This window comes from Piliocolobus tephrosceles, chromosome 18 (assembly GCF_002776525.5).
Source record: "Piliocolobus tephrosceles isolate RC106 chromosome 18, ASM277652v3, whole genome shotgun sequence".
NCBI classification, from domain to species: domain Eukaryota; kingdom Metazoa; phylum Chordata; class Mammalia; order Primates; family Cercopithecidae; genus Piliocolobus; species Piliocolobus tephrosceles.
In genome coordinates this window covers 50,008,214-50,031,874 of record NC_045451.1, presented here as the reverse complement: position 1 = coordinate 50,031,874, position 23,661 = coordinate 50,008,214, and the positions used below count along the sequence as shown (strand labels likewise).

The following is a 23,661-nucleotide window of genomic DNA, read 5'->3' as shown; positions in this document are numbered from 1 at the left end:
TCCTTCAATACAGGACTCTTTACTGACTTGTTCTAAGTTTTCAGTGATGAACCCAAATAAGACTGAGCTTCAAGTGACAGGGTTCTGAGAATCTCTGGAGTCATTCTGTCCACTATTCCTAAGAGAATCAATGTAGGTAACAGTCCCCAAACCTCAACGGATTATTTAAAAGTGAACGGATGTTACCTAAAATATCAGAATCAAAATTATGTGTAAAACATATCCAGGTGTATTGTGTATGCATCTATACATGTTTATATATGTATATTATTTTTTTCTCTGCTCAGTAAAATTAGCAGCAGTTACAGATAAATTATTGTGGTCATGATTTGTGTGATTTCTAAGGACAACATATATCCCTTTATCAACACATGACTTTTGGAAAATGCCTTGCCATAAAAAGATCCCCACCAAGCATATAACATTAAAGTGTCAATTCATATCACTAACATTTGCAGGCACAAGAGTAAAACAATTAGCATGAAGCAATCTGAACGACGGAGCACAGAACACAGTTAATTGTCTAAAGTCAACCCTCCCGAAGGAAGGGAATTGTTGTTCAAAGTGTTCTTTTTTTTTTTTTTTTTAAGATTTTTATGTCTTTCAGCTTTGGCTGTTTTGTAATAAATATCATACCTTCTCGCATAAACCTACTTGGGTAAGAATGACTTCTCTGCACATGCCTTTTTTCTGTTAGCAGCCGCTGAGTGTTTGTTGAGTGACGTACAAGGCACACCTCCAAGTGTTCTGTACAGCATTTTTATTGATGTACAAAATAGCCTGTTCACCATTCAAAAACGTAATCTGCATAGTAAGAATTTCTCTTATCCCTATTTACAGAGAAGGTTTTTAGTGCAAAAACATGAAATTGTGTCCCAGCCCACCCCTTCTAGCACACGCATTGATCAGTTTTGTTCCATGCTGGCTGAGGGTTATTTGGCTATATTTTGGGCCTCCAGCCATTAATGAACTGCATTATCTTCTTCACCTGCAGTTTGCTCAATTTGAAATCCTCTGAGAGGATTTCTTCCGTTAGCTGAACAAGCAGGTTCCCATCAATCTTTTCAGTAACAAAGAATGATATGACATCTTCGGACAAACCAATGAACCGTAGTGACTTGGCCACTTCCTCTATAGAGAGTCCTGATAAGTCAGCCGGTGGCTGCCACGGGGAACCGTCGCCACAGGATCTGGGGGCCAGCTGGAGGTGGAGCGGAGATGAGAAAGGGTAGGAGGCAGAGAAGATGTCCTGCATGCCCTTTTTAACAAAATACTGGTCCTCAGAGAGATCTGGTGACCCAGACTTGGGGTCTTCCTCAGCACCATCAATTTTCAGAGGCAAAGGAGATGTTTCAGAGGCGACTTTCTCTTCTACTAGTTTTGGAGCCCTGGGGGGTAAGGCAGGGCATGAAGTACTCTGCTTTGTCACGCCAGCTGCAAGAGTTTTCACATCTGTACTCTCCAGAGAGTAGCTGGCTGACTTGGGACAACCAGAGACGCTGCTACCGAATTCTGCAGTGACTGAGCTAGAGGGACTGGAGAAGAGCTCACAGCCATCAAAATCAAAAGGTGCTGGGCAGTTTCTCTTTGGTGTGCCTGGCGTCTTTTGTCTAGGGTAACTATAACTCCTGCTTGGATCCAGAAGGAAGTCACTCCTGGTCTGGCTCTCTGATGCTCCCAAATAATGATTAGGCCATGAGAGCCGAGAGGACACAGCTTCAGCAGAAGGACTTCCAAATGGGGATTTCAGGTCCACAGAATCAGTTTTCACTCGGTTACATGGATAGCAGGAAACAGGAGCACTTTCAGAAGGACTTGTGTCAGTTTTAGTGACGCTGCTTAAAAGCAAACACACAAAGAAATCAGTTACAAGAAAAAAGCCAAATCCCAAGGCTTTTGTTATTTATAGATGTTACTGCTGAATAGAAAAGTGCAGTTAGTTTTGAATTCAATAAAGTTCCTGCTAACTTCACTGGTTTTTTTTTTTAAAGAATCTTTAATAAAATACATTGGTAATTGTAGATATGTACCTAATGATTTAAAATGCTACAGTGGAGATAAAATAAGTATTTCAGCTAGTAAGAAAATCATTGTTAATAGGTGCCTGGGTCTTTATGATGAGAAAAATTAAGTCATGTGTAGGCTCTGCACCAACAGGTGCCATGATTGATGAATGATGTCTGCAGTGAGCGAGGGTAGAGTGAGAGAATAGTAAATGGGTGGTGCATGCTTGCCATGCTTGTGCTACAGTGACATGATGGCATCACATCACCCGTGACTCTATTTCCATCCAAAAGTCTGAGGTAGGAGGAAATGCTTCAAATAAAATGCTAATCCTTGCCTTAGTTTCTGAACAATCGAGTAACATTAGCACAAGGATTTAAATGTCCAGAGAACAAAAAATACCTGCAAACGGAGCTACTTTAAACTGTAACGAGCACATGTGGAGTGGTGGATTAGGCTCTGGGGGGGCCATGTTTTAAGAGCAACATGAAACTAGAGTGTGCTCAAAGGAGGGTGAGCAGGCCGGTGAGGGGCCTGACAGTGATGTCAGGGAAGCAGCAGAGGGAGGCAAGGATGTTTCTTCTGGAGAAGAGAAGACTTCTATCCTGGCTGACTCGGAATTTTCATGAGTCGACAAAGAGATATGGGATGGACCTATTTTTGTTTCTTTAGACCTAAGAAATGATTGAAAGTTACATAGAGATTGATTTCAACTCAATATAATAAAAGTTTTTTTTGTAAAGTATTGCTACTTGCCAACAATGGAATGAGCTGTGTTGTAGAAGAATGAGCTCGGAACACTGGAAGTATCCAGGCAAAAGGAAACGACTACCCAACACTGATGGTCAAAAGGGGACTCCTGTCTGGATGGGAATTCAGAGTAGACAGCCAATGGGACCCTTTTCATTTCAGGTCCTGGTTGAAGGTGCTGTCTGCTGAAGGTACTATCTGCTCGTGTCAAAGTCAAAGTGGAAAGAACTAGATGCTGATCTGTGAGAACTGACGGCAGCCCCCGCGGTGTTTCCAGGAGAATCTAGTTGGCCTTTACCTCTGAATTTCTCAGATTGATGTGGCATCTTTTCTTCCCACGACACACTGGCTCTTCCATCCTAGCTAAGGGGCCCCAGCATGCTCACCCAGTGAAATTATTTAAAAAACTAAAAAGCCATTTCCTCTCCCACCACCCTGCCTCAGTTAGGGCTACCCTGAAAATGCTCTCAAGAACCCATGAACTGCTGGATGAGAAGATAAGCGTGCAGCGGGGCCTGGCAAGAAGACTTACATGTTGTGTAGCCCTGAAGAATAGTAGGACAAGGTGGGGCTGGGAGAGCGAGTCTGTTGCCGCGCTGGCTTGACTGTGCGAGGAGGGATGGAGGGACTGGTGGACAAAGGCTTTGCGCTTCGGGGTGGAACAGGTGGGGCGTTCAGGAGCCGGCATTCTTCTCTGACCTGGCGCAGAAAAGAACACTCCAGGTTAGCAACAGACTGACAATGCCACTGGGGGCCAGCTCAATCCTGCAGACTTGCTCAAGTCACTACTCTTAAACCATAACAGCAGGGTGTAAGCATGGCAGAGAGAAGACTGAAGTAAACAAGAATGATGGGAAGCACAGAGGCTGCCAGAGAGCAAATCAGACGCCTGTCATACACTTGCTGGGACAGAATGATTTTTGAAAGAAACTGCTTCGCAAATGCTGGCTGCTACTGAAATACAGAAAGTAATATGAAATATGGCAAGTTAAAGTACCAATGGTTAAAGAGCTAGTGTGAGGATGGATAAAAAGGAAGTATTAAGAAAATAAGAACATAAGGCCTTCACAAATTTAACTTGACGATTCATCTCTTCTATTAGGTTGTGTTTTTTTCACTGTTCAAGCTGAATTCAATTTGATCCAAACCTTAGAGAACCCTGGACCTGGTCCAGGGCTAAAGTTCCTTCTGAAGTAATATGCAGGGAAATTTTTTTTTTTTTGAGATGGAGTCTCACCGTTGTCCAGGTTGGAATGCAGTGGCACAATCTTGGCTCAGCTCACTGCAACCTCTGCTTCCTGGGCTTGGCTGATCCTCCCACATCACCCTCCCAAGAGCACACCTGACTAATTTTTCATATTTTCAGTAGAGAAGAAGTTTCTGTTGCCCATGCTGGAGTGCAGTGGCACCATCGTGGCTCACTGCAACATCCGCTTCCCGAGTTCAAGCGATTCTCCTGCCTCAGCCTCCTGAGTAGCTGAGATTACAGACACCTGCCACCACGCCCGGCTAATTTTTGTATTTGGAGTAGAGTCGGGGTTTGAACATGTTGGCCAGGCTGATCTTGAACTCCTGATCTCAAGTCATCCACTTGCCTGGGTCTCCCAAAGTGCTGGGATTACAGGTATGAGATACTGCACCTGCCCGGCAAGGGCTTCTGAAATGTAAATGTGAGTATCACCGGAGGATCTTGTTTAAAATGCAGATTTTGATTCTGTTGACACAGGGTGGGGCCTGAGAATCTGCATTTCTAACAAGATCCCAGGTGATACTGATGCTACTGGACCGTGGTCCACACTCACTGACAAGGTTGCAGAAGGAGTAATGAAGCAGCTCTCTACATCCGGAAAGTACTTTTTAAAAGAGCTGCTTCTAGTTCTCTCACCTTTCCTTTGTCTTCACACTGGAGAGGATCTAGCTGATCTGTGATGTCCATGGCTTCTCTGAGACTGCCTGCTGTTCCCCTAATTTGCTTTCCATTCCTTGCAGACATTTCAGAATATAATTACCAATGAATATAATCACGTACTTCTCCGTGTCAGGCAGCAGGGGGCAGTTTATACCTGGCTCTGCTAGTCTACCCTGAGGTATAGCGGTAAAAATATCAATAGAGCCAATTCTGACTCTGTCAAAAATGCTATGCTTTGAAATGCTCTCCCGGTATACTTTTAGGCTATGTCCCCACCAAGTTTTTCACCTTCACTTTCAATTCCTTTCTGGCCAAGCAGCTCTGGGATAAGACAACGAAACAGCAAGCTCCTATTAGCTTTGGTACTGAGTTTGCTTAAGCTGAAATGAAATGGGTTCATGTTATCACACGGCATCTCCTACTATCTACACCGCACCCAGGATCTCTACGTCACACCCCAGGCCTGATCCATTTGCCAGAGAAAACCAGCCATTAAGAAAAGACGCATGGCTATGGGTAGCCCAGTAAACCCGAATGAAATGGAAGCAATGTAAAAAGTCTCTCATTGGCTACATTTCTTCCCGGGGCTGCAGATCACTGCTCCTACCTGCAGGGCCAACAACCCTTGTTACTGGGGCCCAGTGGGTTGGTGAGAGGGAATGGTTTCATCTGGAGAAGCTCTGTAGACTAAAAGAAAATATTCAGAGCAGCAGATTTCTTCTACAATAGATGCAGGCTTTCCCCTTGTGAGCTGTTAAAAAGGTGGTGGATGACTGCAGAAAGGATGCCCAGGAGGAAATGAGGTTTGGATAATGACATGAGAGGAATACTTGGCTGGGCTGGCCCAGGAAAGACCCTTGCACCATTCTGGGGTCTTGCTTTTTTTTTTTTTTTGAGACGGAGTTTCACTCTTGTTGCTCAGGCTGGAGTGCAATGGCGTGATCCCGGCTCACCGCAACCTCCACCTCCCAGGTTCAAGTGATTCTCCTGCCTCTGCCTCCTGAGTATAGCTGGGATCACAGACATGTGCCACCACACCCGGCTAATTTTGTATTTTTAGTAGAGAGAGGGTTTCGTCATGCTGGCCAGGCTGGTCTCGAACTGCTGACCTCAGGTGATCCACCCTCCTCGGCCAGCCGGGTCTTCTTAAGAGGCTGAGAACCGATCAGGATGTTGGAGCTCAGGCTGGGCCACCCCGCTTTCTGGCTTTGGTTCATCTTCCTCTGCCGTGTTAGTGAACTGTAAGGTAGCCAAATGTGTTTGTTTCTTAGGGAATATCTGTAGACTTTAGGGTGGATGGGCGTCACTTTATTACAGATGTGCTTGGTTCTATTTATGTTTATAGTAATAGGGCTCATGGAAAATGTGAGACGATAAGGACTCTGTCAGTTAACTTTTTAATTTTAAAATAAATACTTAGTCACTTCCCAATATTGGATTAGAGTAGAACATGAGGAAAACATGGTTAATGCTGGATTCGATTTAGCATTTTCAAAACTTTAAAATTAGCCATTAAATATGACATTTCATGAGGAAACACTTACCTGAGATGTCAATTATAATATGCTCAGATGCCAATTACAATATGCATTTTAATTTACAATAGTCAGCTGACTTTGGTCTATAAACTCAGAAAAGAAGCCACTTGCAGTTGAAATTGACCTAAAGGAACTCCCCTCTTCCTGTTCTCATAACCAATCCCAGGTACCCAAGGTCACTTAGAGCTGGTTCCGCCACCTTCATAACTAGGGACTCCTGAAGGGCTAATAGGTTTCCCACAACGGCGAGGAGAGGGTGGTAGTGAAGAGAAACATTTCCAAGCTACAGGGCCTGGTGACGAGGTAGCCAGGGCCAACTGGGAGTGTTTATGGTTGGCGCTCAAGATAGAATTTGAGACACGGAAAGCTTTTGGGGTGGCCACATGACTCCTGAAGAGAGTTAAAGAACTAATGTCTGTGTGTGTGTGTGTATGAGAGACAGAGAGAGAGAGAGAGAGAGAGAAACAAGCTGATTCTTACTCTTAGGAGGTGGGATGTTGTCAGTGAAGAAGCAAGAATATGAGGCCAGGATTTTTTTCTGTTGTGATGGGAGGACAATCTGGGTGTTGTTATGTGAGGTTAAGGTAAAAGAATTAGGCTTACTTGAAACTCACTTTAGAGAAAGGTGGTTTTTTTTTTTTTTAAAGGATGACTTTAAAGGGACTCCATTCATGACAAGAATTTCGAGTGTCATTTTGTTGAGGCACAGAGTGAGTGGCTTGCACTACACCAGGCAGGTGAGGGGCAGCCCATGGCAGGTGGGCACAGCTGAGGACTCCACATCGCCAAGTGGCATTATAACTTTCAACTTGTTGCTGCATGGGTGGCTGCTCTGATGATGGCCTATTTCTCTGCATCTTAAGGGAAGAATTATATGCTGTGGTGGGATGTATGCATTTTGGGATTCAGAAGTGACAGAGTGAGGGTGTATTGTACCATCTTACATCCTATCTCTTACTATCAGAGCAGTAACAGTTCTACTACTCTTTGCTTCTTGATTTGATTCACGTGGGATATTTACATCCAGGAGGAAGGCAGCTGTGTTTTAGATGAATTTTATCTGTCAATAGGAGACAATTTATAAGACTAGACGGTCAATCACCCTATTTCCAGTTTTCCTTCATATTCAATTTAGCTTTTAAGTGTAACATTTTCAGCACTTGCATGTGGCTCTCATCATGTTACTGGCTGTCTCCGGTGGCTCCCTCTGATTCCTGGATAAAGGCCGGCCTCCCCTGCCTGCCACCCAAGGCTCTGTGCAGCCAGGGTCCCACACATCTTTCTAGCAAGCTCTCCCACTGCTCCTAGTCTATGGCACAAAGGTCCATGCAAAGTGGTGGACTCAGTGTCCCCCCAGCATACCCTGTGCTTTCCTGCCCCTTTCTCTGGTTTAGTTTTTACTGCGCACCACACCTAAACACCAGTTCCTGTGGGCCAGCCCCACACATTACACACTCTGTGCACCACACACTGTTCATATTTACTTTCTCTCCATCTATATTTAATGAGCCTGAAAGCTAAAACATACGGACTACCATACTTGTTATTACCATCCTGGGGATAGCAGAGTTTGGGGATCTGTCACTCCTGGCATGAGCATGTCACACAGAATGCCTGGCAGATGTTAAGGAATGTCACAAAAAATACCAAAAAAAAAAAAAAAAGGCACTTAAAAAACCCATATACCATAGAATATCTTTTATATGTTTATGTGGAAATTATTATTGACAAGTCATTTGCGCTGGATGTTTAGATTTTTTTTGGTGACACTGAGTCAATCTAGGGAAAAAAAGGCACCAGCAGACCTGGCACATACGATCACCACCAACTCTACCACCACCCTTTGACACAGTGTCACGGTGAAAATGACAATGACAGTATTCCTGAACTAGGAAATGCTGTGGCTTTAATCTAGCATACGCCAGAGTAATGGCTATTCTAAAATGAAGATCTAAAGGACTATATTGTGCCTAATGGACTATTTGTTTCCAATGCAATGTTTACAACTGGACTTCCACTGGCAACACAAGGAGAGAGGGGCCCCTGTAGTATCAGGAATGAACCTCCAATCCTCGTGCTCAGTGAAGAGCTGGCATTCTGTTTTGAGGTGGGTGTTACCGTCCACTGCAGATGACGGTGATCTTTGCCTATGTGTGGTTAATTTCTGGTTATGAGTACTTTGAGTATTCACAAAGAAGCTCCTGGAACCAAAGTCCTGTTGATGATGACAGGCTCAATGGGCACAGTGTGGATACATGGAGTACCCAAAGCCTCACTTCCTGAGCAATTCCCTGGCCTAAAGCTTTTCTTCGCAGCTGCTCCACCGCGAGCATATTTCTCTCCTTTTGCTCCTTCAGAGTAAGTCTGTCTCTTTTCTAAAATGTTCAGTGTTTCAGTTATCATCAAACATGAGACACCACTAACCTGGTGTTGATACAAGTCTCCTTGGTATTCACATTGCAGATCACGAATGCAGAGCTAAACAGAAAGCTCACTTATTAAAGAGGTAGAAATGGTGAGTTCTGTTCTTTCTTGAACTTCACCCTCTTTAGTCAATGAGGCATATTCCTAGAGAGGCATATTCAGGCAACTGAAATAATCTAATAGTGGTGGCTTAAAGCAAACTGTAAAAGGTGTCTGTCCTGGGGGCTGCCAGCCGGGATCACAAGCATCGACTTCCATCATCCCTAAAAGTCTGAAGAACATGGCTATCGCTTTCTCTTTTCCTACAGCCTCTATTAATTCCACTTTGCTATTTGTTCAAATATATTGAGTGCCTATCATGTGCTCATTGAGTTAGTGTTGAGTTACAACAGTGAGTAACTCATGGAATTACTTATGAGGGAGGGAAACAAACACATAATTAAAATACAATCTGGTAAGCGTAATAATAGAAGTATGTGCAAGGTTCATGGGAGCACCATCAATTTACTCAAGGTGGCAGGAGAAGAACAAATTCACAGGTGATTTTACTGAGAGAGTCTTAGGAGGGATTATGAGTGTGCAAAAGGTAGAACATAAAAGAACATGGCATGAAAGAAGAAGCAGAATGATGATCTGGTCTGCAGGCTTAGATGATGAAACAAAACACTGGTGCCATTCATCAGATAGAAATTTAGAAGAACAGGGCTTGGGAGAAGCAGAGGAGATCAGTTTTGAAAATACTAACTTTGAGCTCAGTGTTCTAATGATAGATAGAATCTGAAGTTACGGCGGCACTGAGATCCCAGATGAGAAGCGAAGAAGGTTGAACCCCCAAGGGATGGGCAGAAGAGAAGACAGAGGAGGGGAAAGCCAGGTAACTGCACTTTAACGCTCACAGAGCAGAATCATGCTTGAATGGCATCAAGGAAGCCAAGGGAGGGAGAGCTGTAGGGGAACAACAGTGCAAAGACGGAGAGATGTCAGGAAGTCAGAAAAGGGGCTGGAAGAGGTTCCCCTTATGTGACAATTAGCAAGTCACTGGTGATCTTAGCAAATGAGGCATGAGTCAAGTGAGGGGACAGAGCCAGACTCTAGTGAGTCAAAGCTAGACAGGAGGGAAGAGTGGTGTTGGTGAGGGCAGACCACTCTTCTCAGGAATTGTCTGGAAAGGAAGGAGTGAGGCAGTTGTTAGGAAAGGATACACTGGTTTGAAGGAGGCATGCCTTTTCAAAAAAAACTTTAAAGAAACTTGAAAAAATGTGCCTGGGTATGTATATGCATGCATGTAAGCTGGAGGTCAAGTGCACATTGACGCCTGGGACTCTGCTCTCCTTTAACTTAAGAAGATAAAGGGGAGACCATTTTTCCATTGTTCCCTGCCTCTGTCATGCCATCAGTGGCCACATAAAGCTAGAAAAATAATTAATGGTAGCATATCATCTAACAGTGAAAGCAAAGATGAAACACACCTAATAGAACAAACGCTTTGGAAAGCTTCATGTTTCTAAGTGGAGATGGTCAACAAAGTCAAGCGCAACTCCAATCTATGGTCCAAATCAAACACATCATAAAATAGAACTATTTTCTTTACTTTCAGAATACTGCCCAGGGAGCTTAACGTCATTTCCTGAGTCCTGGAATAGACATTTAACCTTCTCTTCCCTTCTCCCCTTCTTACAGTTCCAACTGTTGCTTAGTTGGGAGTGAACTGAGCACAGGTCAGGGATCAGTAATTTGAAAAGTGGAAAACAAGGTCTCCTCTAAATTGCCACATGTTGAAAATAATGCATGAGAATTTGTTAACAGTAGGAAGCTCATGATTGCATGAGTGGAAAGCAGAGTTACACGTAGATCTCTGGAGGGGAAAAAAGGTACATACATACAATTGGAGTGTTTTCTACAAAGTATCTATGAAATTCTTTCTTTCTCCTGTTACATCTTTTTCTCTGACACTTCCTAGGGGTTTATGAAACAGCATCACTAAGACTGGGGGCTTTCTGGTACAACAGCATTTCTTGGAAAGCCTTTGTTTCTCACAACTTCGACAACTCTGTTCTGTGGAAGAAACACAACTTTCACATGCAGTCACTAACAGGACCAAAGAGCTTAAGAAAGGTGAAAGGACAGTTAACCATGGCATGGTCTTTACTTAGCAGTTTTCAGATAGTCTTTTGGGAAAAAAATCAATTTCAGAGCAGTGGTGGCTGCTCAATCTTACATACAAGACAATGGATCTAGGGACATCTGCTGATGGGGCCATGTATTTCCTTAGTTAACCTTCTAGAACCAATTGTCACATGCCTGGCAGGGGCATGGGGAAGGGAGTATACCTCCTGTCTCAAAGATCATATTGCTTGGAATTGTGGACAATCAGTAGAGATATTTTGGCACACTCAGGTGGAGTAAGGATCGTTTCGTTTCCATATTGACAATGATTAAGAAAATACATACACTGCAGGGGAGCTTGATTTAAAATGAGATTCACCTTTCTTGTGCATTTTCTTCCCTAAAAAGCCAAATGCAGGACAACGTCAGCAACCCAAAGAAAGGAGTTTTGTAACCATGCTTCTTTGAACTTTGTAACTTTGCCTTCTGCCCTCTGCCCTGTATTTTACATTTCTTCCCACACTCCCAGATAACAAAATCATTACTGCTGTAAGAAATCGTATTTATAAAGAGGCTTTTATACAAAGAGTTCATAACCCTGTCGCATAACCATCAGTGGATATTTTCAGCCAAACAAAAATTAAAGTTTTATAATGACAAAGTACAATAAACGAACCTCTATTTGATTAATTACATGAGAGCAAATGTGATTTACAGTCAAAATCCTGATCTTAGACGTATGAGCTTCTTTTTTCCATTTTTATATATTGATGATAAGGACCTAAGACAGACCTTTCTCAGAAATGGTCTCCAATATTCCAGCCTCAGGCAAAGGAGGCCCAGGGGAAGGAGCGGGCAGCCACTCACTCAGTGGCAGGAGGGGCAAGTGGTTCTGAAAAGATATACTTGTTTAGAATGTAGGGTGCTTTCATGGACTCAGAAAGTATATGCCATTGAAGAGTAGAATAAAGATCCTTCCTGAGCAACGAGTATAATATGTGATAAATATACTTAAGTCATGTATAACCTTCCTATTAATGTGATTTTATACAAATGGTACGTACCTAATTGTACAGCTTTGGAACAAGACTTTTCCAATAGAACAGGGGTCCCCAACTTTTGGGATATGGACTGGTACTGGTCTGTGGCCTGACAGGAAACAGGCAGCACACAGCAGGAGGCGAGCAGCTGGCTAGTGAGCCAGTGAAGCTTCATCTGTATTTACAGCTGCTCCCCATCCCTCGGATTACTGTCCGAGCTCTGCCTCCTACGAGATCAGTGGTGGTATTAGATTCTCATAGGAGCACGAACCCTGCTGTGAACTGCACATGTGAGGGAACTCTGCATGTTCCTTATGAGAATCTAGGTGGCGTGTTCCTTATGAGAAGCTAATGCCTGATGATCTGTCACTGTCTCCCATCACCCCCAGATGGGACCGTCTAGTTGCAGGAAAACAAGCTCAGGGGTCCCACTGATTCTACATTATGGTGAGCTATATAATTATTTCATTATATATTACAATGTAGTCATAATAGAAATAAAGTGTACAATAAATGCAATGCACTTGAGTCATCCCAAACCACTCCCTCTCCCAACCCCCGGTCTGTGGAAAAATTGTTTTCCATGAAACTGGTCCCTGGTGCCAAAAAGGTTGGGGACTGTGGCAATAGAATATTATAATTATCTTTATTATCATTCTAATCATTAAGATTTTCAATGGACACAAAAGAAGAAAAAAATAAATCTTGACCTAGAAGCTTTCATTTAAAAAGAACCTACATGAAACAGAAGGCAATTAGTTTCAAAGTTACCAAACACAGTAATAATTTAGTCCTTATTTCAATTAACAAATGGGAACTTAGGTATGGCTTGCTTACAAAATACTCCTCAAAGCTTGTAATTAAAATTAATTAAACGTCAAATGCCCTAGGAAACCTCATTAACTAGTGGAATCCTGACTGTATCTTTTTGTAGAGCAGTTATTTTGAAAAGTAAATAATCACTAAGCTTAAATATTAATACATCAGATTTAAGAAAATCTGTCAATACCTTTCTAATATTAATATTTTACAGAGAGAAAAAGCCCAAAGACAAAATAAAATCAAAATGCAGAGTAGAATCAATTCTTAGCTACTTCCCATAGCTTGTTATCAACAAACATATTTTATGGTACTTTCTTAACTTGGGTAGTCATGTGAGGCCACTAATTCTGTAGGCTGGGCATATCCAAAGTAATGAGATCTGGCAGCACCAGGAGCTGGTCTGGCCAAGCCTGAGGAAGGGAGTCAGTTATCCAAGGCCACTTCTCACCTTTGATATTTCTGTGTAGGTTTGCCCAGGATTACCAGTTTCTTGACACTTGTTCACAGCCTTAGAGCCTCATGCATGTGGCTTTTTCACAGGCACTCTAGTTCTTAAAACCCCTGACTCTGCCACTAAAAGATTATGCTACTGGGATCCACAGGGTGCCAAGCATTTCTGGAGCTCTGTTTTTGGGCTTACGATGATTACAAAGTTTGTGATGATTCCACAGTTATGTAACTAAAACATAATACATACCTTACCAAGTAGACGTTTTAAAAGTCAGATTAAAAGAATGTTTTGCTATTTTTAAAACCAATTGTGTGTTTTTATAATATCTCAGAAACCCAGCAGAATGAACTAGCACACCCACTTTTGGAATGGGAGGCTGACTGACCCCCGTGGTAGCTGGCTCTGCCCATCTGCTGTCAGGGCGGATATGTCCACTCGCACCCACCTCCTGATTCTTTGGAGGGGCCTTATGTACCTGGAAAGTGTGACTTCCTCTCTCCATTCCTTAGTCAAGGAAAGACAGTGGGAAAAAACCTCTAAACAGTGACTCTCTACCTAACCCTAAACTGGAATTCATCCTATATTAAATTATTGCTATTTATTGTAAATGTTTACCAAGTGCCAGGGAGAAGTGCCAAGTTCTTTGTACAGTACAAAAATGCAGTGAAGATGTTATTATCCCCACAGGAACTGACTCAGGGAGGTTAAATATTTTGTGCAAGGTATGAAGCTACAAAGTGGTAGCGTGAGGATTGAAATCGATGTGCAGCTCTCAGATGCACTGCTGCACGCCTCTAATTATCTATCACATAGTGAGGGTTCTGCCTGTCTGAGGCAGATTCAGATGCCCCAACAGACTTCTCTATAGTTAAATCAGTTTTTTGCAAGCACCTACTAGGCTAGGCCCATCAATCTGGCATTAAAGTTACTCTTTAAGTCCCATTTTTCTCAAACACCAACAAAACAGTGTGCTTCATTAAAGAAACTTTATGATGAACTTTCGGCCTTCTAGCAATGAATGTGTGCTACCAACCCATCTTAAAACTTAGTCCCTAAACTCTTTCTCATAAGCTGTGGGGCAATCTTGTCTATCACAAAGGTTCACAAATTCATCAACACTGCAGTAAAACATGGTTGAAATCAGTGGTTCACAAAAGAGCTCCTTTTACCAGGAATTGCTATAATATCAACCACTATCCAAGAGAGAATGTGTTTTTTTTCTGTTATTAAAGACAGATGGAGGCCGGGCACGGTGGCTCATGCCTTTAATCCCAGCACTTTGGGAGGCTGAGGCGGGTGGATCATGAGGTCAGGAGATCAAGACCATCCTGGCCAACATGGTAAAACCCCGTCTCTACTAAAACAAACAAACAAAATTAGCCAGGTGTAGTGGCGTGAGCCTCTATTCCCATCTCATTGGGAGGCTGAGGCAGGGGAATCGATTGAACCTAGGAGGTGGAGGTTGTAGTGAGCCGAGATCGCAGCACGTACTCCAGCCTGGTGACAGAGTGAGACTCCGTCTCAAAAAAAAAAAAAAAAGGACAGATGGAGAACACTGACCACTGGGTACTGGGGTCCTCGGATAGGATACTGCCACACAAATGGTTTCAGAAGAGCTGTGAACCTGCAGGATTATTTTGTCTGTTTTTCTGAGACTGAGTCTTGCTCTGTCACCCATGCTGGAGTGTAGTGGCACAATCTCAGCTCACTGCAACCTCTACCTCCTGGGTTCAGCTGATTATCCTGCCTCAGCTTCCGGAGTAGCTGGGATTCCAGGAGTGCACCACCACACCAGGCTTTTTTTTTTTTTTTTTTTTTTTTGAAGTACAGACCGGATTTCACTATGTTGGCCAGGCTGGTCTTGAACTCCTGAGCTCAAGTGATCTGCCTACCTTGGCTTCCCAAAGTGCTGGGATTACAGGCATGAGCCACCATACCAGGCTGACCCTGCAGTTTTGATAACCATTTGTAACTCATTGCATAGACGGGAACAGACTGGAAGTCAAATGCTCTATTTATAGAATCTTGTGCAATATAAAGTCTTCCCAGCATTGCTCTCCAAAATGGCATTTTCTAAAGAGGGGGAAAAGAAGATTGCTCTTGAAGATTGCCTTTTGTAGAGTACATCTGGGTAAATACTTTACATATCAGCCAATAACCAGAAAATCTAACTGATGAATAGATGCCTGCAATGTTAAAAAATAGAGAATGTGTTTAGATCAGTAAGGATAATCCACTCAAGAGGGACTGTCAGGTCATTCTGATCTGGGGGCAACTTGCAAATTTTAAAAAGGGAAAATGCCAGACTGGGCATGCTCCCTCAGTTGGGCTCAGATGCAACAGCTCTAGGTGTTGCATCTTGTCCATTTCTTGAACCAGGAACTGTTTACTTTTCCCTGTGACATTCCCATTAGGAAGAGGACGGCCTCTCATATTCCAGAGAGGTTAGTGTCAGTGTTTTGTTTAAAAAATTATTAAACATGGCTGGGTTCAGCGGCTCATGCCTGTAACCCCAGCACTTTGGGAGGCAGAGGTGGGTGGATCACTTGAGGTCAGGAGCTTGAGACCAGCCTGGTCAACATGGTGAAACCCTGTCTCTACTAAAAATACAAAAAAAATTAGCCAGGTGTGGTGGCACGTGCCTGTAATCCCAGCTTCTCGGGAGACTGAGGCACGAGAATCGCTTGAACTCGAGAGGCGGAGGTTGCAGTGAGCCAAGATCGTGCACTGCACTCCAGCCTGGGCACCAGAGTAAGACTCTGTTTCAAACAAAACAAAACAAAACAAGCATAAAAAATTCTTAAACAATCTTTACAAAGATATAAGAGGACTAGAGCACACAATTCTAGAGCATCAAATACAAAGATACAAGAGGACTAGAGCGTCAAATACAAGTGAATATACAAGGTATATTAACAAAACATATGAACGGGATTAAACGGATGACTCTGCCCCCAGCGATTTTCTGTTTGGCTCACAATGTAGTTTCCCTGTTTAAGACACAAACAGAAAAGGGTTGACAAGCAGAGCCCGGAGGATGCTAGAGCTGCAGCACAAGTGGGGAGGAAGACACCCTTTCTTTGACTCCTTTCCACTGCCCTGGCACCTTCTATTCCTAAGGACCTGGTGAGAGTTGTCACCTTCCCAGCTAATATCTAGCTGGTGAACTTTCAAGTGAAGCCAACATCTTTAATTACTGGGTAGGACAGCTGGCTGGACACATGGCACATCTCTCTCCCAAGATTCACTCCACCGGAACTATCCAAAGAACTTTCACTTAATTCTGTGGGAGCACTTAAATTTATGCCCCATTAAAGTTCCCTTTTGAAAATTACAAGCTGAAGCCACATCTAACAACTATGATGTTCTCTGGATCCCACGCACATCCTAAAAATGGAAAATTCAGTTCATGGTCAAAGAACCAATAAAAAACATGACTTCATTTGAAATGCCTAAATTTTTTAAAAAAACCAAATTAAATGATTTCAGGTGTTTATAAAAAAACATCAGGTTTATAGCATTCTACAAACACTGGACGCGCTCTGAAAAGATTCTCTTACGTCATAAGAAATTACAGCTTAGACTGGAGGCCAATTTTTTTTTTTTCTGTGAGATTTGCTTTTAGTTTCAAATTTAGCATTTCTTTTTTAGTACCAAGGTCAGAGTTGGACCTCTTAATATTTATGTTCTTACTCATCTTTCATTAGCCACAGAAAAAACAAGTGATGCTAGTTTCCTACCTCCAGACTTGGTTACATAAATGACCCTGGGTGTGACCATCTCGGATGAGTCTGTAAGTCAGTCAACAAACATGGGTCCCCACTGTGTGCCAGGTAGGACCCAAGTTCAATAGGAAAAGCTCATACAGTCATGTTTCTATTGAAGGTCAGAGTTGCAACCTTCAAGTAACACGAAATACATACTGAATTAAGACATCCCTCAAGTTCCAGGAGAACTTGTTTGGAGGGCTGCCCCCTTACTTTTTACCTGGCTTTTGATGAACATTCTTAGAGAATCGCTGACATAAACACAAGGGCCAAGGACCCCAGCTCTACCATTAAGTTCCCTAAACAGTCCATGACATTTAGTGAATACAGGGATCTCTGGGCTTGTGCCTGATGGTCCCTACAGGATCCTGTAAGGAGCAAGGGCAAGTCCAGATCTGTAGCTGCTGGGGAGCTCTCACGCCCTGCAACAAAAGGCCAGAGGTAGGTCCTCTCTCAGGAAAGCTTTGCAGCAATGAGGGCTCTTTATGGACAGCTAAGCATGGAGCCTGGCACAAACTGCTGCCTGACACCCAGGGCTGTCCATGCCCTGGTGCCAGCCTCTCAGCCACCACTGCCCATCCCTATTCAACTGCCCCACAGAACTCCCTGTTTTCCCTCTTACATGCTTAAAGCTGCCCCAGCTTCCAGCTCGTTGCTCATGCTGCTCTGTCCGGAATGTCCTTCTTTCTCATTTCTCTTCCAATTCAGGTACATTTTCTAAACGTATTTAAAATGTCATAATCTCCACAGAGGCTCCTCTCATTCATCCCCCGACTAGAAGTTTCTCTGTCTCCTCTGAATTCCCCATACATTATCTCTCTCTCATTTTCCTATTGTTTATCACCTTTTAACTTGTGTAACAGTCATTTCTTTTCATCTGTTACCTTCCCTGTCAAACTGAGAAGTATGAGGGGCTAGAGTCCAGGTTTTCTTGATGACTGTATATCTAGCATCTAGCCTAGTAATTCCATAGTTTTAAAAAACCGGGTTCTGCACAGCCCCAGGGTTCTAGAAAGGTATCCTAAGATCACCTGGTAGGGGCAGAGAGTGGGCAGCGACCCAAGGAAGACCGCTTCCCCACAATCTGTGCTTTGGTCAGATAGGTTTTGATTTGAACTCTTCTATATATTGGGATTCATATAATTCTTGTAAAAAGGATTCTTCAGAGATAGAAAAAAGGAAGCTACTGTAATAGATATTGTCAAATAAATTAATAGAATTACACTTAATACCTGTAGCCCTTTCTCCCTCAGGGATAACGAAATTCAATGATTAAAAATGAATAGCAAAGGTTCAGAGTGGCTGTCAATCGAAGAACATGGTCAAAATAGAGGGCCCTTTCTCTTGTTCTAAACAGAACTGTACCAAAATTTTAGTTTTACATTAAAATCAAGCTCTGAATGAGTTATGTTTAAGGTGTTAAATAGAACTGCCCTGGCACTGGTTCTGGGGTGTGTGTGTGTGTGTGTGCGTGTGTGTGTGTGTGTATACATTAGCACATCCACTATGCTTTGATCTCAAAGTAACTTCAGGGATATAGGAGAGAGCTGTAAGTGAGGCTGCTGCCTCTTGATTTTCCTCTGCTTCCCCTCCCACCCCCAAATAAATTTACTCCTCCTTCAGTCTTCCCCATCATAGTAAATGACAATAATATCCATTCTGTTGCCCAGGTTAAAAATCTAGGCGTTTTCTTCGATTGCTCTCTTTCCTTCATGCCCAACATCCAACTCACAAGTAAATATTGTTGGGTTTACCTGTGAAACAGTCTGGAGCAGTCGTCTCTCTCTGCCAGCCACTACCAGCTGCCACGGTTTAGGGCCTCACCACCTCACACCTACGTTACTGCAGTTGCCTCTTCTCTGCTTCCCACCTTCCACTCTCTCCTCCCTATAATCCATTCTCCGGGCAGCAGCAAAAGTCAGGTTTAAAACTCTCCTGTTAAAAACTCTCCAAGAGGTTCTCATCAGACATAGAGTAAAACTCTAATTTCTAACTGGTCAAAAGAATCAAGCTAGCATATATATCTCACTCCAAACTAAACAAATTTGCTCACTCTGATAATCTTCAGTTGGGGAGTTTTAAGAAAATAAAGTAGTGTATGACTGAGCAGAGAGACAGAAAGATTGGCACCTCATTCAAAAACAGAAATGACTTACGGCTTCAGATTTGGGAGGCACTGGAGGTGGAGGTAGGGAAGTATCTGAAGATTTCATTGCTGCTCCCAGAGTCCCAGGGATGGGAAGAGGAGAAGTTGCACATTTAGATCGGACAGAACCTCTAAACTGATCACATCTGCTCTTCTCGCTCAGGGAGCGAGTGAGAGGCTGATGGCTGGGCTTGCCTTCCTCCAGCCACAGCTCTTCATAGGGAAGTTCTGACTTTCCCGGGATGCCTGCTGATTCTTCACTAGCTTCTGGGAAAAGGTAGTCGCTTCCACTATCTCCAGAGTCCTGGTAGGGCAGGATGTCATGAGGAAAGGGGGCCCAATCTCCCCCCAGGTCCCTGCAACCATGAAGGTTCACCTCGCTGTTGCCATGGAGATTGTTGCCATACACACAGACCGAGAGTCGGTGGAAGGACTGAGTGAGCTCATCGCGGGCGTAGCTGAGGGAGTTGGGCACGTGGTTGTGGCCAGAGCACCGGCCCTTCTTGGGGCTCTTGCAGTCCTCATTCCAGTCGGTTTTCACATCACGGACAGCCCGTGAATACTCATCGATGTCGAACTGTTCTTGGCAGATACCTAGCCAGTGATGGACCAGGGTTTCGGGCCATCCCTCTCCCTTCACCAGGTGTTCTGGGAGGCTGAACTTGGGGACAGTCAAGTGCAAAGGAAAGTGCATGGGGAGGATCTTGTTGTTCCGCAGCACACAGCAAACCACCACCGTCTTGGTCTGGATGTTCACAAACTTATAGCGGTGCCCCTCGCGGATGAAGTGGAGGTCGTATGGGTTTCTCGGTGGAGGGCTTGGCACAGTCACATTCACAGGAAGCCTGGTTTTCTCCACAATGTTGCGGATGGTGTGTTCGCCCTCTTGCATCTGAAGTTCCAGGGGACTTCGGGTGCTAAATCTGCCCTTGCACTGGAATGGAAGGCTAATGCTTTCATTGGTCCGGTGATTCATGCAAATAAGGCATGGCATTTTGCCTTTTCCCAGCTTGCTGATGGAATTGAGCTTCCCAATCTTTTTGAAGATTGTGTTGAGTCGTGACTTTTCCTTGAATGTCTTTGCATAAAGGATTTCTGCTTGCCCCATTAGAGTGAGTTCATCCCCAGTACACAGGGTGATGTTGTACACTTCAGTGTCTTCATTGCATTCACCTGAAGCAACCTACAATAAAATCAATCACATTTTAGGATAATTTCCTTTGATCTACTCATGCAAAGAAGAACTTCCTATTAAGACACACACAAATACATACACAGAGGAAAATGCTGTGCTTTTCTTTAATACTAAATTTAGACACTTGGTTTTTTTTTTTTATTATACTTATGTGGTTAACAATAACTACTCTTTGTTCAAGATGATACTAGTCTAGAATTTTAGAAACATCTCTTTTCTCTATATATGCAGCGTAGTCTATCATATGGATACTAACGGGACATTGTAATTTTTTTTTTCTTTTTTAGTTATAAATGTTTTCATGAATGCTGATGTAGAAAATTCCTTGTTTTTTATTATTTAAATTTTAATTTTTTACTTTTTAAAATTTTACTAAATTTTTAAAATTTGAAATTGAGACAAAGAACTTAAAAATGTGGTATTTCTCCATTTAAAAAAAATTATACATCCATTATTTAATTGGAAGAAATGTTTAAAAATACAAATATAAAAATGAAGAACTTCTATGCTATCTTATCACTAAAGATAATCTGTCAAATATAAATAGAAAAAAGAAATAGAATTGATTCATCTATCTCAGAGTACAAACAGATACATATGTACACAATTCTGTTATCTGAGTTTCCAACTGTATCCATTTCCCCAGGGCATATACTTCATCACTAGTAATACTAACCTAATGTATTCCATTTTGTATGAATGTGCATTATTTGACTAGCTTCTTACTCTAAAATAAAAATATAGATGGATTTTTTCCAATGTCTAGCAATTATAAATAGTACTGCAATGAACTTTTTTACAGCTCAATTATTTCCTTAGGATAAAGTACCAGAAAAACTGCAGGGATAAAAGCTATGCATATATTTGGTTTTTGGTTTTGTTTTGTTTTTGAAGACAAGATCTTGCTGCCCAGGCTGGAGTGCAGTGGCATGATCACAGCTCACTACAGCCTTGACCTCCCAAGCTTAAGGAATCCTACCACCTCAGCCTCCCGAGTAGCTGAGACTAAGGTGTGAGCCACCACCCCTGGCTAATATGCATATATTTGAAAGATCTAATGTGCACTGCCCACTGTGTTTTCAGCAACATTATACTTATACTTTTATCACTTTATGAAATTATGTCTCCCTATACCCACACTGAAGTTTATTTCATGTTTACCAGTATGAGAGGTAAAGCATCCATGCTGAATTTATTTTTTTATTTTAAATATATTTATTGGTATATTCATTTTTCAGTATTTATCTAACTATTTAGATCTCTGATTACTTTTTATGTAAATGAAAATGTCATTTATGCTATGTATTCTTCCATTTGTTGTTTGAATGGCAATTTTTTTTTTTTTTTGGAGACGGAGTCTCGCTCTGTCGCCCAGGCTGGAGTGCAGTGGCTGGATCTCAGCTCACTGCAAGCTCTGCCTCCCGGGTTTACGCCATTCTCCTGCCTCAGCCTCCCGAGTAACTGGGACTACAGGCGCCCGCCACATTGCCTGGCTAGTTTTTTTGTATTTTTTTAGTAGAGACAGGGTTTCACCGTGTTAGCCAGGATGGTCCCGATCTCCTGACCTCGTGATCCACCCGTCTCGGCCTCCTAAAGTGCTGGGATTACAGGCTTGAGCCACCGCGCCCGGCCCTGAATGGCAATTTTATAGCTTAACTCTTAAAGTTGTCTTTTTTTAAATGTAGTCAATATTTTCAAAATTTTCCTTTGTGATTTCATTCTTGGGTGCTATGTTTCTAGCTGAGATGATACAGATTCATGATTTTGAACCAGGAGTGATTGTACCCACTAGGGGGCAATGTTTGGAGACAGTTTTGATTGCCACGACTGGGGAACCTGCTGTTTGCATCTAGTGGATAGAGGCCAGGGAAGCTGCTCAATATGCTATAACGCTCAGGACAGCTCCCCACAGCAAAGAATTAGCCAGTGCAAAAATCTCAGTGGTGCTGAGATTGAGAAACGCTGGTATAATTGCCAGTGTTCTCTTTTAATACTTTGCTATGTAGCTCTATTTTTTTTTAAATCCTAACCCAAAAGGGAATGTAACTCTATTTACTCTGGTGGATTATTTAAGGTAGGTTTGTGTGTGTGTGTAAATTAACTGAGTGTTGAGTACACTTCCTAAATAGCCATCCCTTTCATCACTAATTTGAAGTGTCACTTTTATTGTATACTAATATTATGTACTTTTGTATCATAAATTTAAAATATATAAAGTATTATATACTAAGTTCATAAAATACATTCAAATATATACCTATATTTGCATTTATTTGGGGGCCATTTATCTTAGCGACCTTTCTATTTTCCCACTTTAACTATATTGTTTTTAATTTGTCTTCATCTTACATTTTCAGATCTGATAACAAAAGCCCTGAATTGTGTTTATTCTGACTCAAAAAGTATGTGGATGGCAGAAAACAAGAGAAATAAAGTCAAAAGTCAAAGGACAGACTGAAATATTTGCAAAACATATCACAGATAAAGAGCTAGTATCTCTAATATACAAGTAGCTTTTTAAAAGTATGGACCTGAGAACATCCTGGCTAATGCAGTGAAACCTGTCTCTATTAAAAATACAAAAAATTAGCTGGGCATGGTGGCACGCGACTGTAGTCCCAGCTACTTGGGAGGCTGAGGCAGGAGAATTGCTTGAACCTAGGACGCGGGGATTGCAGTGAGCCGAGATTGCGCCACTGTATTATTGCAGACTGGGTGACAAAGCGAGATTCTGTCTGAAAAAAAAGAAAAAACAAAAACAAAAACAAAAATGTTGTAGAAAAATAGGCAAAATATATGAAAAATCAATTAACTAACAAGACATACAATGGCTTTCAAACCTATGAAAAGATGTTGAACTTCTCTCCTCATAAGAGAAATGCCAATTAAAATTATACTAAGATACCATTTCTCACCTAACACATTGATTAAAAATTCAGAAGCTTGACATCACACTCCGTTGGTAAGGCTATGGGGTAAAAAGGATCCTTGTCCGTAGCTGGTGAGAATACAGCATGATACAACCTGTGTGGTGGGGAATTTGGCAGTATCAAGCCAAATGACATATGCATTTATCCCTCCATCCAGCAATCTACATCTAGGGATTTACCCTGAAGACATTCCTCCAACAATATGAAAGTACACATGTATAAGGTTATTCATTGCAGCATTATTTGTCTTTGCAAAATATTGGAACTCATCTAAATGCTCAAATATAGGAGGCTGACTGAATAAACTATGGTACACACACTTCCTGGTACTATGCAAAAGACAATGAGAATAATGAATCCAAGGAATGGATATGAAATTACTTTCAAGAATATATTGTTAAATAAAAAAAAGCAAAGTGCAAAAAAAGTTTATACAGTGTACTTTTTTTTTAAGAAGAAAGGAAAAATTAGTATATACATTTTCTGTTTATTTTGGTTACAAAACAAAAACAAAAACAAGCACAAGGAAAAACAGAAAACAATGAAACTGGTTACTTACTGGAGCTAGGGACAAGGGAG

General features: G+C 42.2%; 1 protein-coding gene across 2 annotated transcripts in view; it reads right to left on the bottom strand.

Annotated features, from left to right (window-relative positions):
• Positions 1-587: 587 nt before the first annotated feature.
• GAREM1 (GRB2 associated regulator of MAPK1 subtype 1) overlaps positions 588-23,661 on the bottom strand; it is a 197,154-nt gene continuing 174,080 nt past the window's right edge. Inside the window, exons 4-6 of one of the 2 annotated variants that reach the window (XM_023207736.1) lie at positions 18,968-20,140; positions 3,287-3,453; positions 588-1,835 (exon numbers count right to left, since the gene is read on the bottom strand). In XM_023207736.1, the coding sequence (XP_023063504.1) occupies positions 941-1,835; positions 3,287-3,453; positions 18,968-20,140 (2,235 nt within the window). In that variant the 3' untranslated portion in view covers positions 588-940. Of the gene's footprint in view, positions 1,839-3,286; positions 3,454-18,967; positions 20,141-23,661 lie in introns of both variants that reach the window. The other variant, XM_023207735.1, reaches the window with a different exon arrangement.